The following is a 19,044-nucleotide window of genomic DNA, read 5'->3' as shown; positions in this document are numbered from 1 at the left end:
GTCCGTGACCCTGCACCGCGTCCAGGACAGGGCATCCCCCCCTCATTCGTCCAGATGTGGGGGGGGGGGAGTCTTGAGACCTCTGTTAAAGCCAAACGACAAATCTACAGTTGCTGTTGGGAACAGAGTGGAAAACAATCACGGCGTTAGTCTCTGGACGGTCCACCGGACACGTAGATCATTAAAACGGTTTTCCTGAGGCGACACGTTGGCAGATGGACGCGACCGCTTGACCCCAGCTTGAGGTGGAACTTCTGACGGACAACATCCCTGAAAGGATTCGATTTTTGTCCCAAATGGAGAAGACTTGTTCCTGACGCCCCGGTCAGGCCCACTCCCTTAGTTTATATGTCTGAAAACTTACAGGTGGCATTTTTCCATATCCTCCCTATCCAGGGAAAACCAGATATCTATATAGATGTATCATCCATCCATCCATCCATCCATCCATCCGTCCATCCATCCATCCATGGAGGAACTTGTTCTTACATATCACAGAACAGGAATTCAGGCTCTGTCGTTCGAATTCCGTGAACTTTACGCGTCGGGAATCCCGTCCAATAACGGGGTCTCCAGCTGCTCTGGACGACGCCTCCTTCCCGTTCCTGTCACTCTCACTTCCTCACCTGTCAGAGGTGGAATGTCGCTGGCGGACATTGGCCTCCAGGGTCCGACTCTTGACAGATGTGGTGATGCTTAGTCGAAACGTTTCCGTGGATGACGCGGCGTTAAACGCGCAGACATTAGCGTGTGGAACGGAACGCGGTGATGCGCCTGCGCAAGATTGACGGGATCACAGCGGTTCCACGAGCTGTGGAGCCTAAAACTGGACGGAACAAAGCTGATTGGTTCATCGTGATTTGTGTTTATTCCTCCAGCTTCCTTCCATGTTGGCGCACAAACGCGTCAAACTCTCACACCGGTGCGTAAAAACTGCTCTTAAATCTAGAAAAATCACAACATTTCGGTGCTGGAAGCTTTAGTTAAACTTATTTCCACACAGGATGTGGAAGTTATGATATTTTTATTCAGTGTTTTTCTGAAGACGCACGTCGTGAGTGATGTGAACACTCTCAGCTGGAAACTATTAACGCGCATTAGGACTCGTCCGACGCGACTGAGAAGCTCTGCGGATGCTCCGGTCGGCTCTGCGCGGCTGATATTCATGGCAGCTCTCCAGCTCCCAGCAGGAAAGGAAGTGGCGGCGAACTGGGGGGGGGGGGGTGCGCAGAGCCCGATTCGCCCTCTACCGGGCGGAAGTCGAGCCTGAATGAGGCCGTCGGTCGGACGGGTCACGCAGTCAGGGCGCACCGGAGGTCACATCCTCTCATTAGACCGAAATCATTCCAGCATCCCTTCGCTGGGAAAAGCAGAGTCATTGAAGCTGAGCTGATAAAACACATGTACTGGGGTATGGGGGGGGGGGGTGATGGTGCAGCTGATGTCAGGTGGACGCGCTGCTGCGTCCGGCGCGCGTAAAAATATGGATGATGCAGAAAAAAAAATCGACAAAATAAAATTTATCCACCTAAATTAAAAAATGTGTGAAGGGTATATATGCTTTTGTGTTTTTATGCTCAACATTGGATCTGAAGGACATCAGTAGGACTTTTCTAGACTTGCTGTGCGCGCAAAGTTTGCGGTTTTTCATCTTGTGCGTCAAATTGAGGAATTATCGCCGCAGAACGGTGCTGGACTTCCTAGACTGGGGTGGCCCGAGTGGGGCGATGATTTCAAGTAAAATATTTTACAATTCAGATCTTAAACAATGCATTTCTTAAGCTGAAGCAATCTATTCTGACCAATCACAGCGCAGGAGGGAGGGACCAAACAAATCCACGATTTAACTATTTTTATATTATTGAGCCCAAACTTACAAAAACTACACATTTAAAGGTCCTGCCTCTTTCAGGGAATACTGCCAATAAAGTGTGACCAATCAGAGGACTCTTTTTTTGGACACACCCCTGATTGTAAGGCAGAAAACTGCACACAAGAAACAGAAGTCAACAAACAAGCTAGAAAGTTTATTTGTTAAAACAAGTATAGAAGAGTTGCTGAATATAATTTTTTCTCACTACATGGTGGTTTTTATACATTTACCAACGGTGGTTTAGAAAGGCAACTCCTACTGGAAACAATGGCATATGTATACAATACAAATAAGCAAACATATCAAAATCAGTTTTTACAACTTTTGTAGCCACCAACTCTTTCTATTGGTGCGCCATAGTGCAATCTGGGGTTTGTAAGACAGAGTTAAAGCATCCTCTCCCGTCCCCACCATCCGCTTCCTCTGCCTTCAACACATTTCTCCTCCGTCGGCTGCATTCGTCGTGCCTTCAGTTCAAGTCCTTCCATCCGTTCATGTGAATTTACAATCAGAATAGTTCAAGTGTGTCGGGCGGGTCGGGCTGGGTGGTGAGGTTCACCCCTTCCGGGTGTACCGTCGACATATCGAGACCTAAAGCGGTGATGGAACATTTTCACAAGAGGGTGTGTGTGTGATCAAAAACCGGACACTTGGTGTGCTCTAATTTTCCAACCGAGATACATCTTTGCAATTTGAGAAAAGGTAATAATGAAGACGGGGGTTTGAGGGTGGGGACTAAAACGTGTGGAATTTCACACTAAAGAGTCTCCAGCTGTGTTTCTCCAAAGCCCCCTTAAAAAAAAATAAGTCCATGAGGATTCCTGGTTTCACTCTTAAAAACATACCTTTGACCAAATGATTATCGCAAACATGTAGCTTAGCAAAGAGTGTGAAAGCTCGTAATGTCGGCTACAGGTGGAGCGGAGCAGATAAAATTATCTACTGGCACGTTTGTATAAATGGACAGAGCACAGAATTCTGAGACAAAGAAAGACACGGATAACTGCTATTTTCTGTCACTTGAAAGTCCAATGTGTGTGTGTGTGTGTGTGTGTGTGTGTGTGTGTGTGTGTGTGTGTGTGTGTGTGTGTGTGTGTGGAGTCTCCAGATTTGGAGATGTAACCTACGCTGGTTGTGAAGGTGCCGCCCTGCAGGAAGGTCGTGACCTCTACTCTGGTTGTATGGCGCCGTGCTGCAGGAGAAGCGCTGGAACTGGTGGGTTGATTGTGTCAAAATGTCTCAAACCGGGGGGCCTGACCGAGCCGTGGCCCCATCCCTCCTCCTCTCCCCTCCGCTCACCGTGTGGGGGGGGGGGCTCCATCCCAACTCAAAAGCATCCACAACGATCCACCACCATGGAGGGGATCTTGCCGTAGATGATCTGCTCCTCCCGGTTGAAGTAGAGCATGTTGATGGGCGACATCTTGGTGGGGGTGCAGCAGGGCCCGGCGGTCCCTCTGGGGTTGGCCTTGTTCACCAGATGTGTGTGTGGGTACTTCTGCAAGTGCATGTACTCACACTCCCCGGAGCAATAGTTGGCCTTGTAGCGCTTGGGGGCAATAATCCAGTCCCAGCCAAAGTCCTCGAAGTCCACCGTGAGCGGGTAGCGGCAGCAGCGGGACTCCGGGGAGTTCTCGTCGCAGTCCAGGCCCGAGTCTCTCCGGGGACGCTTGGGGCCCTCGGAGATCTTCACCTCCAGGAAGGGTTGCTGAGAAAACGGCAGAGCACATGTGAAAAGAAAGGAGGAAACAACATCAGTGAAATTTTTTTCAACCCGGCGTCCCCTCATGATCAATCATCTGACTGCAGAGCCTGTATTTTTAGCCTTACAATAAGTATTTGTCATAGATAGCTGCAGTTTGTGTGTGTGTGTGTGTGTGTGTGTGTGTGTGTGTGTGTGTGTGTGTGTGTGTGTGTGTGTGTGTTTGAACGTGTGTGAGCAGGCAATTACTCTGATTTCCACAGAATACTTTAAGGAATGTGGGGCAGGTGAACTTTTATGTAATCCAGCAATAATATTTGAGGTTATTGTGTACTGGGCATTCGCCCAGAACCAGGTGTGCGCCTACATGGAGTCTGTGCTGATTAATTGCTTTCAAAAGTCTTAAATCTTGATTCCCTCCTCCAGCAGTGAAATACTGGAATGTTTACCTGCTGACTCTGCAAAGCCTCTGAAAGTTAAAATGTCAGCACCGTGCGAGAATTAGGCCAAAATGTTTGTTAGAACCAAGATTTTTAGACTTGTTTAATCACTTATACATTTAAAAAAAATGAATTAAAAACACTAACAGGACCGAAACTGATCCAGTTCATCCCGATCATTCACATGCAAAATTTCAGCTCACCATTCCTGCCTCTCCGGGCTGTGAGGAAGTCACGGCCAGATCTTTCCCCCTCGAATCGAAGGCGTTGATTTCGATGCCCCAGTTGGTCTCCGGCTGCCGCAGCCACACGCTCAGCACCTGCTTGACGTCGATGCTTTGCCAGGAGCTGACCCCGGCCTTCACGTCGAGCTTCAGGGAGCGGATGCGTATGTGCCTGCTCCCGTCTGTGACCGGCATCAGGCGGGAGATTTGGAGGAACACGGTGGTCGCCTCGTCCGACGGGCGCAAATGCACCCAGAGTTGCGCTCGGACGATGCGATTGGCTTGGAACTTTTGCGCAATAGAGAAAAAGCAGCATTTTGGTTCCCCATCCATTTGGACGTTGGACTCGGCTAGAGGGAGAGGAAGAAGAGATGTTCTCTATGTTGTGTCCGTGTGCGATGTAAATATAGAGACAAATAAAATGACGTTTAACGCAATAAAGTGGAGAGAAATGTTTAGAAACGCTTATAAGCGGCGTGCGTAACGGCCACGCGCAGTAAGCCATTGATTATAGCCTGATTTAGTCCCCATTATATTGATTAATTCACATTTCCAAAATCACTACCCAGTCAAACTTCACGCCGCCACTATCCCCCGTGCGCTCTGATCCGTGCGTAAAACTACTTTGGAGACATCCAAGCGCGCCCTTTCCATCATGCAAACAACAACAAATAAAAGCTTACGTTCGCCGGCCATCATCATTACTGTCTCCGTGACGGCATGCTCATCGTCCTCCTCCATGATCACATCCCTGTTGTCATCTCCCAGCACGTCGTACTGGTCGAGCAGCTGCTGCAGCGGCGGCGCTTTGGGCAGGAGCTGCCTCACCGTGTCTCGGCTGATGTTTGGAGCTTCTTTCATTCGCAGTTTGCTCAGAATCTGAGATTTGATGGCGTTTAATCGCATGGTTTTGATTTGCTGCCGGACGTCACAGGTAGCGCACTGCTCCGTGTCCTCTGGGCTGGTGGCGGAGGGCTGCTGGTGCGTTTCTTGGTCACTCAAAACTACTGGACCCAAAGCAATGACCAAGCTAAGATAGAACACGATCTGAGACAGATGCATTGTCTCTTAGAGAGTGAACGTTTGGTTTCGAAAGATCCCTTGGTGGACGCTGGATCTGATGCGCAACTGGACTGGGTTTGGATTAATGTCCCACACTGATAGACATCATTATTAGCGCACACCTTTTTATACTCCAACTTTAGCCTCTTTTGTGTCGTCAAAAACTATGATTGGCTGGACTGGCAACAATGAATTTTAACCGACTGACATGACAGTTTTTTTTTGTTGTCAAACCATACAGGGACGGAGAATGTGAGCATGTGCCCAGCGCGTCCACACATGGATAACTTCACTTTTCTTACAGTGATTGCGCAAAGAGCGCAGCGGCGCACACCGGGCTGACTTAGTTTTGCGTGTTGATGTTATGGGACCCAAATTAAATTTATTTATTCCACAAACTAAAGAAAAACAAACGTGTCAGAACGTAATAAAATGACGGTTTAAATGGTGACTTTATTGTATCCTAAAGATTCAAACATGTTCTGACAGCAGGTTGCGTGGGTGCAAATGTCTCTGCTGGGTCGTGGGAACAAGTTTTATCCAGTAAAGTCTTCTGTTTTGATTAAATAAAAATAAACCTGGAAACACAACCAGGAATAAAATAAATGGATCAGTAAACAGAAATAAGATCCTCTGCTCCGGGGGTTTCGAACCTCCAGCCGATGACAGGATGGTGCCATCGTGTGGCAGATTCACCTCAGCTGTTCATCATCCGCAGCCAGTGAACGCGTCCTGGACGATCACGTGACTTGAGCTTCCACTACAGGTGTGACGTGAACACTTCGGTTCGGGATAACACGCGCGACAGGAAAGGAAGGAGGGAGTGAGGCGAACACGCGCAGCCGCCGCGCCATGTGCGCACTTGAAGTACCCGCGACACGTACTGACGCAAAATCACTTCAAGTTGTTTTATGGGTTGTGTTTGTCTACCGGAGAGGAAAAGTGTTGCTTTTCATCATAACGACGTTATGAATTCCACTGAAGACAATTCATGCAAAAAAAATCAAAGTTTGAATTTAAAAACGAGTCAAAATGACTCTGGATCACCAACAGCTGGTTTTAAATATTTTAAAAATAACTAAACTTCTAATGACGTCTCACGTGACCCGCCGAAAACAACCGTCTTGACTCTCCTCAGTAATTCTGATTGGATGTTTAATCAATTGCCACTGTGTTCCACCAATCAGGGGACAGCACCGCCCTAACCTTGTATCAGTTGTCTCCTTCGTGTTGCTTTGTTTGTTTATTTGTTTGTTGGCAGGTTAATGAAGGTAAACAGCGTTCTTGCTATGTGCGACTAGAGAACCAACAGTTGTCTTGTTTCTGCTGTGTTTAAACATTTTATATGAAAAGTGGACGTTCGTGGACACACGTGACCATCTGCACCTGCCGCAGGTCTGAATGCGCTGAAATAAAAATTAAATTAAATTAGGAACTTAATAAAAAAATTTATTCTCACGCAACTTAAACTTCTTGTAACTGTACTTGTAGAGGAGTATAAATAATATATAATATATGTAAATAATAAATAATAATTTATCTGCAGTCATGTGAAAACGGCGTTGGCACATTTGCGATGCAGTGCTCCAGACCGGCCACCAGGTGGCGGTGTTGCACCGGCCGGTGTAGTCGCTCGGCGGCCGGACTCTCTCTCTCTCCTCCTGCGTCCGAGCCCCGCCGCGGCTCGGTAATTACGGCGGAGCCAGCCCAGACCTCCGCTTCCGTCCCTGCAGAAGCTGAGGAGCTCCAGTCGGTGACCGCGTCCTCCTCCATCCTTGCAGCGGGAGATTTTTTTTAATTTTTTTTATTCCTCCTCTTCTTCCTCAGAGATCATGGAGACATCTGGCGCGCCGTGACCCAATCAGCGGGCAGCGGCGGAAACTTGGGAGATAATTTTGTTCGAGCGTCAAGTTGGAATCGCTCGGATGCTGCTGGACGAGGCGGTGGAGAAGGCAGGAGAACCGGCGCCGCGCCGGATGATGTCCGGATTACTGTTTACTTGAACCATCCCGGGTTTAATTCTCTGGATTATTCGGTGGAATGGAGAGAAACCCGACGCACTCCGTCAAAAGTACGTACAGCTCCACGGGATCACGTTTTATTCAATAAATATTTCCACTCAGGTTCACAGCGGCTTCACACCAATAAACCGGTTTAATCCAAATCCCACGTGACGCCTAATAAAACGCTCTTCTGTGCACATTAGGGATGATTTAATCTCATTAACGCATCCGATGTGACTGAGGATGCTTGATTTTCTCATGTTTTTTCCCCCCACATCTCCTTGCGGCGTGGATCGGTCACGTCCAGCAGCTTTTTTGTGAATGAACCTGTTTACCCTGCGTCCAGGCCTGGAGACCTCGAAAAGGAAGCTGTTACAGTGAATCAGGCTCGGCTAGTGGAACAGATGGAGGAGATGGGCTTAGAACCAAACAGCAGCGACAGCCTCCAGTCAGGAAAACACAGGATAGGCTGAAGAAGTGAGTCATAAAAAGGTAGAGGAGGAGAGAACGCATTGGAGTGTTGAAAAATGCTAAAGGTTAGGTCGTGACCTCCAGAGTCGCAGTGAAAAGCGTCCACGAGCCTATCCTCGTTCGCACCATCTGTTATTTGTGGGCTGATGGGAAATAAATCACTGAAATCCTACCTCTGTCTCTTCTCTCTTTTCTCTCAGCAGCCGAGGAAGAAGGCGAGTCGTATATTCAGCGCGGGACTCGGGGATGGGCCTCCTAGCCGGTCGCGCCTCCAATTAACGGCAATCACCACGACGGATGGGAGCGAAGTAGATCCATCTGCTCAATCGATGCTACATCCTCCCGGAGCATGGGGTGCGTCAAATCCAAGAAGAGCGAATCTGCAGCCAAAAATGCTGGAAACTCCACGGACAGAGCGGATTGCAGAGGCAAGGGCTGGCGGGGTGAGAAGGCCTACTTGGTGCAGTCGGAGTTGGGGTCGCCGGATAGTCGCCCTCAGGTCAACCCGGCGCTGCTGGAGTACGCCCAGAGGCTGTCTGAGGAGATCGTAGTGCGGGCCGTCCAGCAGTGGGTGGAGGTGGACCGCCGCTACTGTGACATCCCCTACATCGAGTGCGACTTGCCTTGACAAATAAAGGGGCGTCAAGGCGACGGACCTCCACTACCTCCATACCGGAGGGTCTACTTGTCATTCAAGACCTTCATTGGGGATGAATCCGTCAAGCTTTCAGTGGGAATCCGAATGAGCTGCCAGGAAATCAGTTTTGACCTACTTTCGGTTTGGATTATATTTGGATTGAGCCTGAAATCGCTCCACCGAAGCGACCAAACGTTCTGGAGTCTCTCTGGAGTGATCGTTCCTCGCAAATGGAGACATTCGTTTGAAAATGAGAAGCAAGAAAACCCAATCGGACATTTCCTGTGTTTGTAACATTCCCTGCTGGGTTCATTGAGGCTTCTCCGCAGCCAAGATCCCCTCCTCCTGTTGAGGAAGTTATTAATAGATCCCTTCATTTGGTGGGGGTCACACTCTGAATCAGTATCATCAGGTCAGAAACTCCCCCAGCTGGTCCACTCCTGCTCTTCATCCTGAAGTCCTCCTCTAATGGCCTCCCTGGAGATCCTGTGGTGGAGGAGCGTTATCTCGCTGCCATTAGTCCGCCTCAACCGCAGCCCTCCATCCAGGAATCCATGCCCCCATGATGCACTTCTGTACCGCAGGATGTTCCACATTCACAAGTCACAGTTTGGTAACTTCAGCGGAAGGATCCGGATCACAACGGGGAGGCCAAATCGGGCTAGCAGGACGGATTGACACACTTTTCAGAAAGGATTTATCCGAAAAAACAAACACTGAAGTCTTGTTTTTACAGTGCTGTTGCCGTCGTCCGTCTTCGTGCTTCATCACGAAGACGGACCAGATGTGTTTGGAACAGAGGCACAACCGCTAAAGTCCTTAACGCCAAAACGAAACCCGGGTGACGAGCCTCCGCTCCTCATGGCCGTGGGAAAGTTTCTTCATCCAGAAAACATTTCTAGAGTTTCACCGTGAAACAGCATCGCATCGTGAAGCCACTCCCATCAGCTCGCATCAAAAGCCCAGAGATCCATGATCAATTTGATCAGATGTTATTAAAACCCTTTCATGAAATCAAATCTTCACTGTAGCCTCGAAGCTAAAAGCATTAGCATCCGCACAACCAAAGACTTGATGATCGCTGCATATCCACGTTTCCCTGCTACCTGTAGCCGATGCTGCAGCGACAAGCGGCGCCGTCAGAGCTAAGTTTGTTAGTGTTAGTCAAAGTGTTAGTGTTAGGCATGTTAGTGTTAGCATGTGCTAATGCTAGTGCATATCAGCCATGAAAATGGCGTCCTTTTTGATTTGTTGGTTTGTTTATCGTAAGGACAACTCAAAAAACATTTCAATGAATCTTGGTGTAGAGTCAAGTCATGGTGCGGCAGGATTTGGGTCGTTTTTCTGGGCTCAGTGAAGATTTTATTTTAATAAAAGGTGTCAGGAATGTCTTCAGTTGTGTAGGGGAAGCCGTCTAGCTGTCAAGATCCAGAAATGTCGCATGGACTGAGGGATGGCGAGGAGGCGGAGCCTGAACTCTTCTTTCTGGGGAAAGCGTTCCCTTAATGAATGAACGGAAGTGAAACGTTTTATACTGTGTGACTGATATTATGGGGTGGGGGTGGGAGGGATCTAGTGCAGGAACTTCAGGAACTTAAAGTGATGTCATTGGGTTTTACCCAAAAACCCATAGCTAGCTAGCTAGGCTAACCGAAGAGCACCGACCAGTCAAACTGCCATTCGTCTTTATACGCTGATGCCACTGCTGTATGAATGAAATAAAAGTCATTATGGATCCAGAGACAGCAGAAACGCTCCAGCACAAGCTGATAAGCCATATATTGATCAGTGATCGGAGATTCTCTCCGCTTGTTTGATCGGTTCACGCCATTAAAGGTGCACCCTGTCTTACAGCTGTTTTGGGGTTTGAACTTCTTTAATTCTCATTTGGCAGAAAATCATTCAGCTTCTATCAGCACACACTACCACTGTATGGACACGGTGTGTTTTTACTGTTTTTATTTCCATGGCAACAACTTGATCCTTTTTCTTACTGAATGAGTTGTGGAAGCACATCTAAACTAATCTTCTGTCTGCGGTGGCAGACGTAGGTTTGTTTCGTCACCAGACTCCTACAGATAGGAGTCACCTGACAGAAACAGTCAAAACAGGATATGAACATCCTGTTGGAGAACGAATCAACGGAAGGGCAAAAGTTCAGCGGCTTGAAGGACAAACAGACGCATCTACAGGGAGGACGAAGCGCGGAGGGTTATCAGCGGCGTCCAGACGAATGAACGTTTACTGCCTGCAGGACGTGGGAGGTCGTCCTGTCAAACCACACGGAACAGGAAAAGAAAGACGAGTGGATTCATCGCACAGACCGGAGGGAAAAAACACCCCCTGATGACCCGACTTTCTATTAAACTGTCGACGTCAGATCTGAGCTGTAGGCACGTTAAAAAAGGCCGGTGATGGTTTTACGAGGACATAAAAGTGCTTTCATACACAGAGAGGAGACTTCATGAGACGTCAGCTGTTCTTTATTGCTTCATCTGTCGCTTGATTTGTGGAGGTGATTCGATTAGTCCCGTTGAGAACGTGTTTGTCTCTCTGAGGAGAGCAGTAACAGTCGTGATCAGGAGCAGAAGCACTGGAGGGGTTTGAAAACACGCCGTCGCTTTATTTCAATGCTTATTTTATATTAAATTGTTTAAATTTGAGGTGGAGAACACAGTTTTCAAGATGCACAGAAGTTAAAAATCTAAAGCTAAAAACATATTGACGACACAAACACAGCGGCGTGTTTTCAAATCCTTCAGCGGCGTGGATTTGTCAGAACGCTTCTTTTGTAAAGATAATTACTGGAAACAGAACATTATCCTTTCCAGCGGCCGCAGGGAAGCAGGTAATGGCGATCCGTGACCGACGCCCACTGGGAGCGCTCGGCGGTGAGATCATCGTCGCTGCGCTGGAGAGTCCTTTCAGTTTACGCTGAACATTTTTCACCCAGGGCGCCCCGTTAGCTTCTCGTCGCTAATCTGGATGGTGGTTAGCGTGACGTCGCTACTCTCCCTCGTCCGCGGACTAGCAGCCTGGATGTTTCATGAAATGTCAACAAGTGTGGAGTCAAACTATTATGGACGTGACCTTTGACCCCCTCGAACGCCGTGAAGGGAGTTGGGGGGAGGGGTGGCGAAGGCTCGTCGGTGGGAAGCAGCTGACGGGCGTCACAGAGTCAGATCCTTCTCCCCCAGCGAGGAGAAGCACTGCTCCACCATCTCGTCCGTCACCTCCTCCAGCGTGGCTGGGTTCCACTTCGGATTCTGGTCCTTGTCCACCAGCACTGAGACAAAACAGTCGAGAGAAAGGGAAAAGTGATGTATTGATCCCTGAACGATCAGAGGACGATTAGAGGATTAGAGTAGATCCACACGGCGCTCTCATAAATAAATTACGACTCACCAGCTCTTACGCCTTCATAAAAGTCGCGGCCTCTCTGCAACAGAACAGAAATGATCAGACTCCAGCTGATTCTGACGAGAGGATGAGGATGAAGATGAAGCCGGTTTTTACCATGCAGGCCTGACTCAGGCGGTACTCCATCACCAGGACGTCCTGCAGGCTCATGGCGGCGCCAAACTGCAGCTGCTTGTAGGTCATCTTCATGGATGTGGGCGACATCCTGGACAGAGTCTGAGGGGGAGACGGGAAGCTTTACCGAGGTTAGGTCAGGTTCACCCTGATTCAGTTAATAGTCCAGACCCTAAGTCTGCCAATGAAGCTGCTTTAAGTCGGTTTATCAGACTAATAGACGTCACAGACTGACAAACCTCAGCTTGTTTCTGAGCGAACGCCGAGCCGTCGGCTTTCAGGTTCTGGACGATGCCTTCAACGCTGCTGGAGCTGAACAGCCTGCAGGAGAGGAAATCCTCCTCAGGCGTGCTTGTGAAGGACGGACCGACCAAAATCTCAACGGCACTAAACAACACCCAAAATATCTGCCCCGTTCGGCCTACCTGTCGATATCCGCCATGTGACTCTCCAACACGAAAGGCTTGTCCGAATCCAGGCTGCTCTGTGGAACGACACCTGGCGTGAGAAGGGAAGCGGGTCGCTTCGGACCAACTCGGCGCTGGTTTGAGGACTCACCAGGTTCTGGTAGGACCCCAGCACTCTGGAGACGTCGTCAGCCGACAGAGACTTCAGCTCCACCAGCTCCTGCTCCAGGTCCGGGATCTGTTTGAGGAGAAGACGGTAAAACTTAATTCTTCTGAAACTTCCTGCCGCCCTCTGTTCTGACCTAGTATAAAACCAGAAAGAATAAAAGAGCAAAGCCTTCACACCTTCTTCGACTCCACGAAGTGAGTGGCCACCCCCGCCCTCTGCACGTCGCGTCCCTTGAGGCGGAAGCCCGTCAAGGCCAGAAAAAGCCCCAACTTCCCCTTGAGCCTGGGCAGAAAATAGCCGCCTCCCACGTCTGGGAAGAGTCCTGTCGACACAGAACACAAACCATCATGAGGCGGAAACAACATAAAGGTCGACGCCCATATTTAAATAAAAATGTTAGGCTGCTCTCTGGTGGCTGAGGGACAACATGCTGCATCAAACATGGGAGAAAATAATCAATTTATGAATTAAAACCCGCCGACTAATTTGATTGACGAATGGATTCATTTAGAGCAGAACTCTGGTCAAGTTAGAACAAGTCAGACTTAAAGTTATCTAGAAGTTCTGATTAAGTTAAACCCGGAAGTAAACCGGACTGGGGTGACATGAAACATTTAGTTCAGGAGGATTTCAGATTAACACAATAATCTCTGCTGCAGTAAAGTGTGGTTTTCGATCATTTCAATTTGACTTTATTTTGGATTCCATTGGTCAGAGCGTTTGTTCTGTCTCGTGATGTGTGTGTGTGTGTGTGTGTGTGTTTCAATGGGATAGAGGTGGATTAGACAGGCTGACCTGAATCACAGCTGAAAATGTAATATCATAAATACTGCAGATTATGGCTGTTGTGGAGGACGCTAGCGGGGCCACGCTTAATCTGTTAATCCCACCATGGGAGGGGGGTTAATGTTCACATGGTAGCCTGGAGGTGGGGTGAGTGGAGTGGGATTGGGGGGGGGTGTACAGTTGAAACTTTGATGAAACTCTGCTAGCGTAATGTAGCCAGCTAGCACAGTGACAAATCACGATGGCGGCAGCTCCGCAGAGGATTATCGGGGACTTCCTGCCTTCCGGTGGAAACGACTGGAGAGTTTTGTCGTATTTATGAGCTTTAACGCCGATGAAGAGGAGGACTACTTCCCTGAGAGTGGATTATTAGAACAAGCACTCAGACGCTCGCCATCTCTGTCCTGTCACGCGGCCAGTTTTCAGCCGTTTAATTGCTGACCCATTTCCTGTTACTCTTCCTCGCGGCCTCGCCTTTTTGTGAGAATCCGCCCCAAAGATCGACCGGACGGTCAAGAACCACTGCTGCTCTCACTTCCTCGCCGCCGATGAGATAATCTGCATCCCAGATAATCTTCATCAAACAATCACACGAGCTCCCGGGGCCCACGAGACGTCAGTTGATTGTCACGTGATCCACAACGGTGAACCAACAAACCATCTGGATGGACAACAAGCTACTTTACGCCACGACGTGAGCCGTGATTCGTCGAGGTTAGAGTTGGTTACTAATCTCCTCGGACGAGGCCATCTGTCCACAGAGTCAATTAGCTTAAGAGCGAGCGGCAGCTTAGCGCCGGTGGATCCGGGGCAGACGGGACGACACCTGAACTACGGGGTTCATGCCATCAAAACTTAATTAGAATAAAAATGACCTTGTCTCTCCCCCCCCCGGAGGCGTCGGCTGTTTCTCCTTCTTCTAAAAGGGTTGGATAAAGTGTTCCTGTGGGACCGCTGCTGCAGCTGAGCTCCAAATATATCCAGTGAACTGACCACCCCCCACCCCCACCATGCATCCCCTGAATCGCAGAGGAATTGTCCTGTGGGATTAATGAAGAGTCTAAAAACAGAAAACCTGCAGAACAAACAGAGTGCTTTAAAACTGTTCATTCTGAACCTCTTTAATAGTTATTGATCGATTGATTGATTGATGATCGGAGCAGAGCTTTACATTGTCAGTCCCGATTAAAACACAGTTCACGTGACCAACCAACCGTTTCAGTCAGCTGTTCTCTATGAATGCATCCAGCTGGGTCTGCTACCGAAAGCACTTCTCCTCCATAATTAATGCTCTATGATACCCAGACCCCCCCCCTCCACACACACACACACACACACACACACACACACACACACACACACACACACACACACACACACACACACACACACACACACACACACACACACACACACACACAACCCCCATTAAGAACCAGTGCATCTGGACAGTCTCACCAATGGCAGTTTCCGGCATGGCAAACAGTGTCTTCTCAGTGGCGACTCGAAAGCGTCCGTGAACCGACAGACCAACGCCCTGCAGGTGAAGGAGACAGAGGAATCAGTGGGGTGATGAAGAGGAGGAAGAGGAGAACACGGGGGTCCAGGCTGAATGAAGACGCTGAATGGAAGGGAAAAAATAAGCCAGGCTGACCCCAGATCAGGGCAGACGAGGAGGCCAATGAGCCAGAGGACATTTCATTCAGGTTATTAGGTTACCATGGAAACACCATCCTTGACTTACATAAAGCAAAGTCGACGCTCGGAGAGGTGAGACCGTGATGAAGGTTAACAGATCAGATCGGACAGGAACAGAAGCATAAAGTTGTTACTGCTAATCCGTCCATTGATCGGGTGTGAATCTAATCGGGCGGGGGGGGGGTCTCACAGCCCCCCTGCAGGGCGACTCGACCCGAGTCATCAATTCATGTAAATCGTGGTCGGCGTAAAACGAGAGGCTCAAGAAATTGATCAAGCGCTCGGCTCCAGATTCCACCTGGTGATCAATCACCTGCAGGAAACCGCTGAACTCCACCGGGGGGGTGGAGTGGGTGGGGGTGGCTGGGTCAGGTCACACGCCAAGCATGGGTGACGAACGACTCCGGCGCGCGACTTTTTCCACATTCTTTACCTCCGCTGTCAAACGATGTTAAGAAATAAACGACCAATAGAATCAGCCGTAGCCGTCCCGATCATCGGATGACCTCAGAGGTCGAGCGCTGCCAGAGTTTCACCATATAAGTCGTGGAACGTTGTCCGGCGCCGGCGTGCAACGACTGCGCACCATATAAGAGCACGTCTCCAGAGACGGCTGTAAACAATGGAAATGTGTAAACGTGAGCCGACGAGTGTGTTTACAGCCCGCGAACCAGAGTTTACAATCCTGCTGGAGACGTTTACGCTGATCTGAAGAGAGCAGGCGTGATGCGTTCAGGTACGTCACTCTTTTTCACTTTGAGCTCATGTAGAAGACTTCCTGTTGAGCCACAAACACGGGTGGCGTTCGTTTTCACATCGCTCACTTTGACAAGCCTCTGAAGGACGCGGATCTGACCAGGTGACATTTTTTGGTTCTGGCCTCCTCATCAGATGACGTGAATGTCTACAAAGCAAGCTCCGTCTCCTAGGGAACCATCCATCCAGTGAGTAGCCGCCGCGGCCGCCCCGCCTCCGTCTCTTCATCTGAGACTGAGCTGGAGAGGAGAACTATTTTCTCTCTAATGATAGATGGAGACACATAAACAGCGAGAAGGAGCGGCTGTCCTCTGACCTGCGGATGCCGCGTCTTTACGCTCTGGTTATTTGTTATCATAAACGCAAAGACATCTGCTCCGACGTGGGAGCTCTGCCCCCGAGGTCAGACACCGTCTGGGAACAAGGACCGACCCGTTTCCCCCAGGACGCACACGTCTAACAGCATCAATGGTGGGCAACATCACTGCTTTGAAGGGTGAACAGAAGCGACATCTCCCATCACCTGCATCAGAACCGAGCGCTCAGCCGTCTCTGGGATCCATTCCCAGAACAAAGATGTATAGGTTGTTGTTGTTTTCATAGCAGATTTAACCGCAGCGGTTTGACGGCTATCGACTGAAGGAGGTCACACAGCTCTGGAGGCCAAATATGTTGGAATGTAAACGTTTAGTGTAGTTCTTATCAAAACCAACATCACAAACGCTTTACGACAAAGTTCAAATATCCAGTTCAAATATGTGCTGATTTGTGTCGAAGACATTTTCTCTGGCCAGAATAGTTCAAGAATATGAATAATATAAGGACATTTCTGAGCAGCTCTGTGTAAAAAGGTTTTTGGGGGACAAAAGCATTAATCCAAATTCCAACTGTATAGAACTGCTGCAGTAGGAGGGGCTCTGTCACTTTAAATCACATCCAATCAGAAGCCACCTTGCCACAGGCCAGGTAACAGTAACAGTGACTTCAAGACTGACACCTACTGGAAAGATCAGAAATTACAGGTCTTAGAAAGCGCAGCACTTTCCACTGGAAGATTCCAAAATTGAAAATAATTGATAATAATTCTGTTTTTAAAAGCACCATAATATCAAATATCCAAAAAGAAACAACATCAAGTACATATCAATACATTAAAATTAGGTCCACTCACCCCTCCCATTGTTATTCCATCAATAAGCGCGATATATGGCTTTTTGTATTTCCCTAGAATGAATAAGATAAATAACATAAGTTAACTGATAAAGTAAAAGTTAGAGAAAATTTATTTCAAACATGCAAAACTAATTTTAAAAAAATAGCAACCTGATTGGAAATAAGAGAATATAATTGTGACACTTACCAATGGCGTTATTGAGGATGTATTCCTCACGGAAAAAGTCCTGTGCTAGAGAGCCTCCGACTTTCCCTGCTTCTGTGACCTCTGGGAGGCAAAAAAACCACATCGAAGCAGTAATAAAGCACAAGTCTCCGCTTCAGTCACAATGAGAAGCACAATCTTATTGTGAAAGTCTATTCCAGGGTGACTGCTTACCTCTGATGTCTCCACCTGCACAGAAGGCTTTCCCACCCGCTCCTTTGATGATCACAATGTTAATTTCATTGTCATTCTCCCAATTCTAGAAGCACAGAAAGCAGTAAAGAAAGAAAAGAAAACATTAGCAAAAGAACAATCTTCAGTTGGCGCCGTGAGAGGATTTCAGTCTTGTATGAATGAATCTGGCCCACCCTCGATAACTTCAACTGTTGACACTCAAACTGAGAAACCGGCGGCCATTTACAATCAGATCATAAGTGCCTCCCTCCCAGCTGAGGCCTTGACATTTGCCCCAGTTGAATTCTGCATGAAGCAAGCGTCCCACACACCTTGAGCTGAGGATACATCTGTCGGATTATGGTCAGGTTGAGGGCGTTCAGGACTTGGGGTCTATTTATGGTGATCACGCCTGCATTGCCCACTTTCTGCATGAGAACCTCTGGTTCCACCTGACTGGACATCTGATCAAAAAACATACACATTCATTAATGCATTATGGTACCACTGTAAGATTACAGGAAGGTCTCTTAAGAAAACTGAATTTTATTGGAGTAAAACATCTCTGGAAAACTGAGCACAATTTCAAATACATTTAAAATACGCAAAGTATAAATATATTACGGGTAAATTGTATTATGTAGGATTAAACACCAGAGGGTTTGCTCACCATGTGGCTCTGGATTCGCTGCAGCCTGAAGGAGGACCTCAGTCTGACGTTAAAGAACAGAAAGAAGCATCAGTCTCCACTACAGAGAAACATAAAACTATTCATTTGAAAGACAGACAAATATTTAAGTGATGAATTAATCATTTCGTTTAGCAAATATGAGCATGAACGTAAAAGTTGTTATGTGTGGAGTAGCTAGCATCCTAACGCCGCACTTCATTATATAACGTTAACAGAATGGTCCTGAACTCGGACGTCTCAGGACAAAAACAAAAAACAAAAACTAGACTTTAACGGGTCGGATGACCCGTTAATCTCCACGTACCTGGACGCAGATGTCAAAACGGTTAAAGACATGTTTCTGCTTGACTTTCAGGCTGAGTTTTTTCATTTACTCCAGAGTGTCTGCGTTTACTTCCGGATAGAGGCACTTAGTGCTCATTGATTGGTTGGTATTGTGACGTCAGGGTGGGCGTATGCACCATCGAGATATCGAAGCCCTGAGTTGTTCCTGCAACACTGCCACCTGCTGGTCAGAACCGGGACTGTCATTGCTGCGTCATGGCTGGAATGCATTCATTTTACATGTATTTGTTATATTTTTTTTAATGTTTGTCATTGCTGTATTACGTAACAATCATATTTATATTAACGTTAATATTCTATAACACTGTTATCTTTAATTGAATAGATTTATTAATGACACATGTCATCCATGTTGAACTTTGCCCACAGGGCGATGTTATAGATTGCTGATTACAAAAAGCTTATGATCCAAATATTGTCAAAGCAATTTGATAAAGTAGTCAACCGGGTGGAGCTCCGGGTGGAGCTCTTGATTTGGCTGCAGAGTCCATGTAATATGATGCCGCAGGGTTTGACACGTGTTGTATGTTCACTGTGTTTTTACGACATGAATTTATGGTGTGGACAATAAAAGTTTTGTATTTGTGTATTTTGTCTTTGCTCTCCATGTTATCTGTACTTCTAACAGTACACTGCTGCTGCAGCTGGGTTTCTCCTATGGAAAGCAATTAAATCTTATCTTTCTTATCACACT

At 47.8% G+C, this 19,044-nt stretch overlaps 3 protein-coding genes across 9 annotated transcripts; 1 reads left to right on the top strand and 2 right to left on the bottom strand.

Moving 5' to 3' along the window:
• Positions 1–2,012: 2,012 nt before the first annotated feature.
• Positions 2,013–5,428, bottom strand: mstnb (myostatin b). Its single transcript, XM_068328546.1, has 3 exons — positions 4,923–5,428; positions 4,219–4,589; positions 2,013–3,581 (listed from the first exon to the last, which is right to left on the bottom strand). Exons 1-3 carry the CDS (start codon positions 5,299–5,301, stop codon positions 3,201–3,203), a joined length of 1,131 nt encoding a protein of 376 aa, XP_068184647.1. The 5' UTR covers positions 5,302–5,428; the 3' UTR covers positions 2,013–3,200.
• Positions 5,429–6,840: 1,412 nt separating this feature from the next.
• On the top strand, positions 6,841–10,263 carry c12h2orf88 (chromosome 12 C2orf88 homolog). 6 transcript variants are annotated; one of them, XM_068328552.1, is made up of 3 exons: positions 6,841–7,372; positions 7,651–7,781; positions 7,979–10,263. In XM_068328552.1, exon 3 carries the CDS (start codon positions 8,125–8,127, stop codon positions 8,401–8,403), a length of 279 nt encoding a protein of 92 aa, XP_068184653.1. In that variant the 5' UTR covers positions 6,841–7,372; positions 7,651–7,781; positions 7,979–8,124; the 3' UTR covers positions 8,404–10,263. The 6 variants fall into 6 exon arrangements, with proteins under 6 accessions (XP_068184653.1, XP_068184650.1, XP_068184652.1 ...); XM_068328549.1 differs by having other exon boundaries at positions 7,976–10,263; XM_068328551.1 differs by having other exon boundaries at positions 7,651–7,796.
• Positions 10,264–10,371: 108 nt separating this feature from the next.
• On the bottom strand, positions 10,372–18,529 carry hibch (3-hydroxyisobutyryl-CoA hydrolase). Of its 2 annotated transcripts, XM_068328545.1 has the most exons (14): positions 18,310–18,520; positions 17,985–18,027; positions 17,647–17,778; positions 17,315–17,399; positions 17,123–17,203; positions 16,934–16,986; positions 14,767–14,845; positions 12,699–12,844; positions 12,505–12,591; positions 12,372–12,430; positions 12,186–12,267; positions 11,929–12,048; positions 11,818–11,851; positions 10,372–11,698 (listed from the first exon to the last, which is right to left on the bottom strand). In XM_068328545.1, the coding sequence occupies exons 1-14, from the start codon at positions 18,339–18,341 to the stop codon at positions 11,583–11,585; spliced, it is 1,149 nt and encodes a 382-aa protein (XP_068184646.1). In that variant the 5' UTR covers positions 18,342–18,520; the 3' UTR covers positions 10,372–11,582. The 2 variants fall into 2 exon arrangements, with proteins under 2 accessions (XP_068184646.1, XP_068184645.1); XM_068328544.1 differs by having other exon boundaries at positions 10,408–11,698; positions 12,186–12,425; positions 18,310–18,529.
• Positions 18,530–19,044: the final 515 nt, after the last annotated feature.

This window comes from Antennarius striatus, chromosome 12 (genome assembly GCF_040054535.1).
Source record: "Antennarius striatus isolate MH-2024 chromosome 12, ASM4005453v1, whole genome shotgun sequence".
Classification (NCBI taxonomy): domain Eukaryota; kingdom Metazoa; phylum Chordata; class Actinopteri; order Lophiiformes; family Antennariidae; genus Antennarius; species Antennarius striatus.
The sequence above is the reverse complement of the archived record's forward strand: the minus strand, read 5'-3'. Positions and strand labels throughout refer to the sequence as shown.

What these genes read in the sequence shown, in the direction of transcription:
- c12h2orf88 (XM_068328553.1), top strand. Translation starts at nt 8,125, where the DNA reads ATGGGGTGCGTCAAATCCAAGAAGAGCGAATCTGCAGCCAAAAATGCT.
- mstnb (XM_068328546.1), bottom strand. Translation starts at nt 5,301, where the DNA reads ATGCATCTGTCTCAGATCGTGTTCTATCTTAGCTTGGTCATTGCTTTG. An exon ending in AATGATGATGGCCGGCGAAC is followed by an intron (nt 4,590 to 4,922) that starts GTAAGCTTTTAT and finishes CTCTCCCTCTAG; the next exon opens with CCGAGTCCAACGTCCAAATG. An exon ending in AGCCCGGAGAGGCAGGAATG is followed by an intron (nt 3,582 to 4,218) that starts GTGAGCTGAAAT and finishes CCGTTTTCTCAG; the next exon opens with CAACCCTTCCTGGAGGTGAA.
- hibch (XM_068328544.1), bottom strand. Translation starts at nt 18,341, where the DNA reads ATGTCTTTAACCGTTTTGACATCTGCGTCCAG. An exon ending in AGATGTATCCTCAGCTCAAG is followed by an intron (nt 17,400 to 17,646) that starts GTGTGTGGGACG and finishes CTGTGCTTCTAG; the next exon opens with AATTGGGAGAATGACAATGA. An exon ending in TGGGGTCCTACCAGAACCTG is followed by an intron (nt 12,426 to 12,504) that starts GTGAGTCCTCAA and finishes TCCACAGAGCAG; the next exon opens with CCTGGATTCGGACAAGCCTT.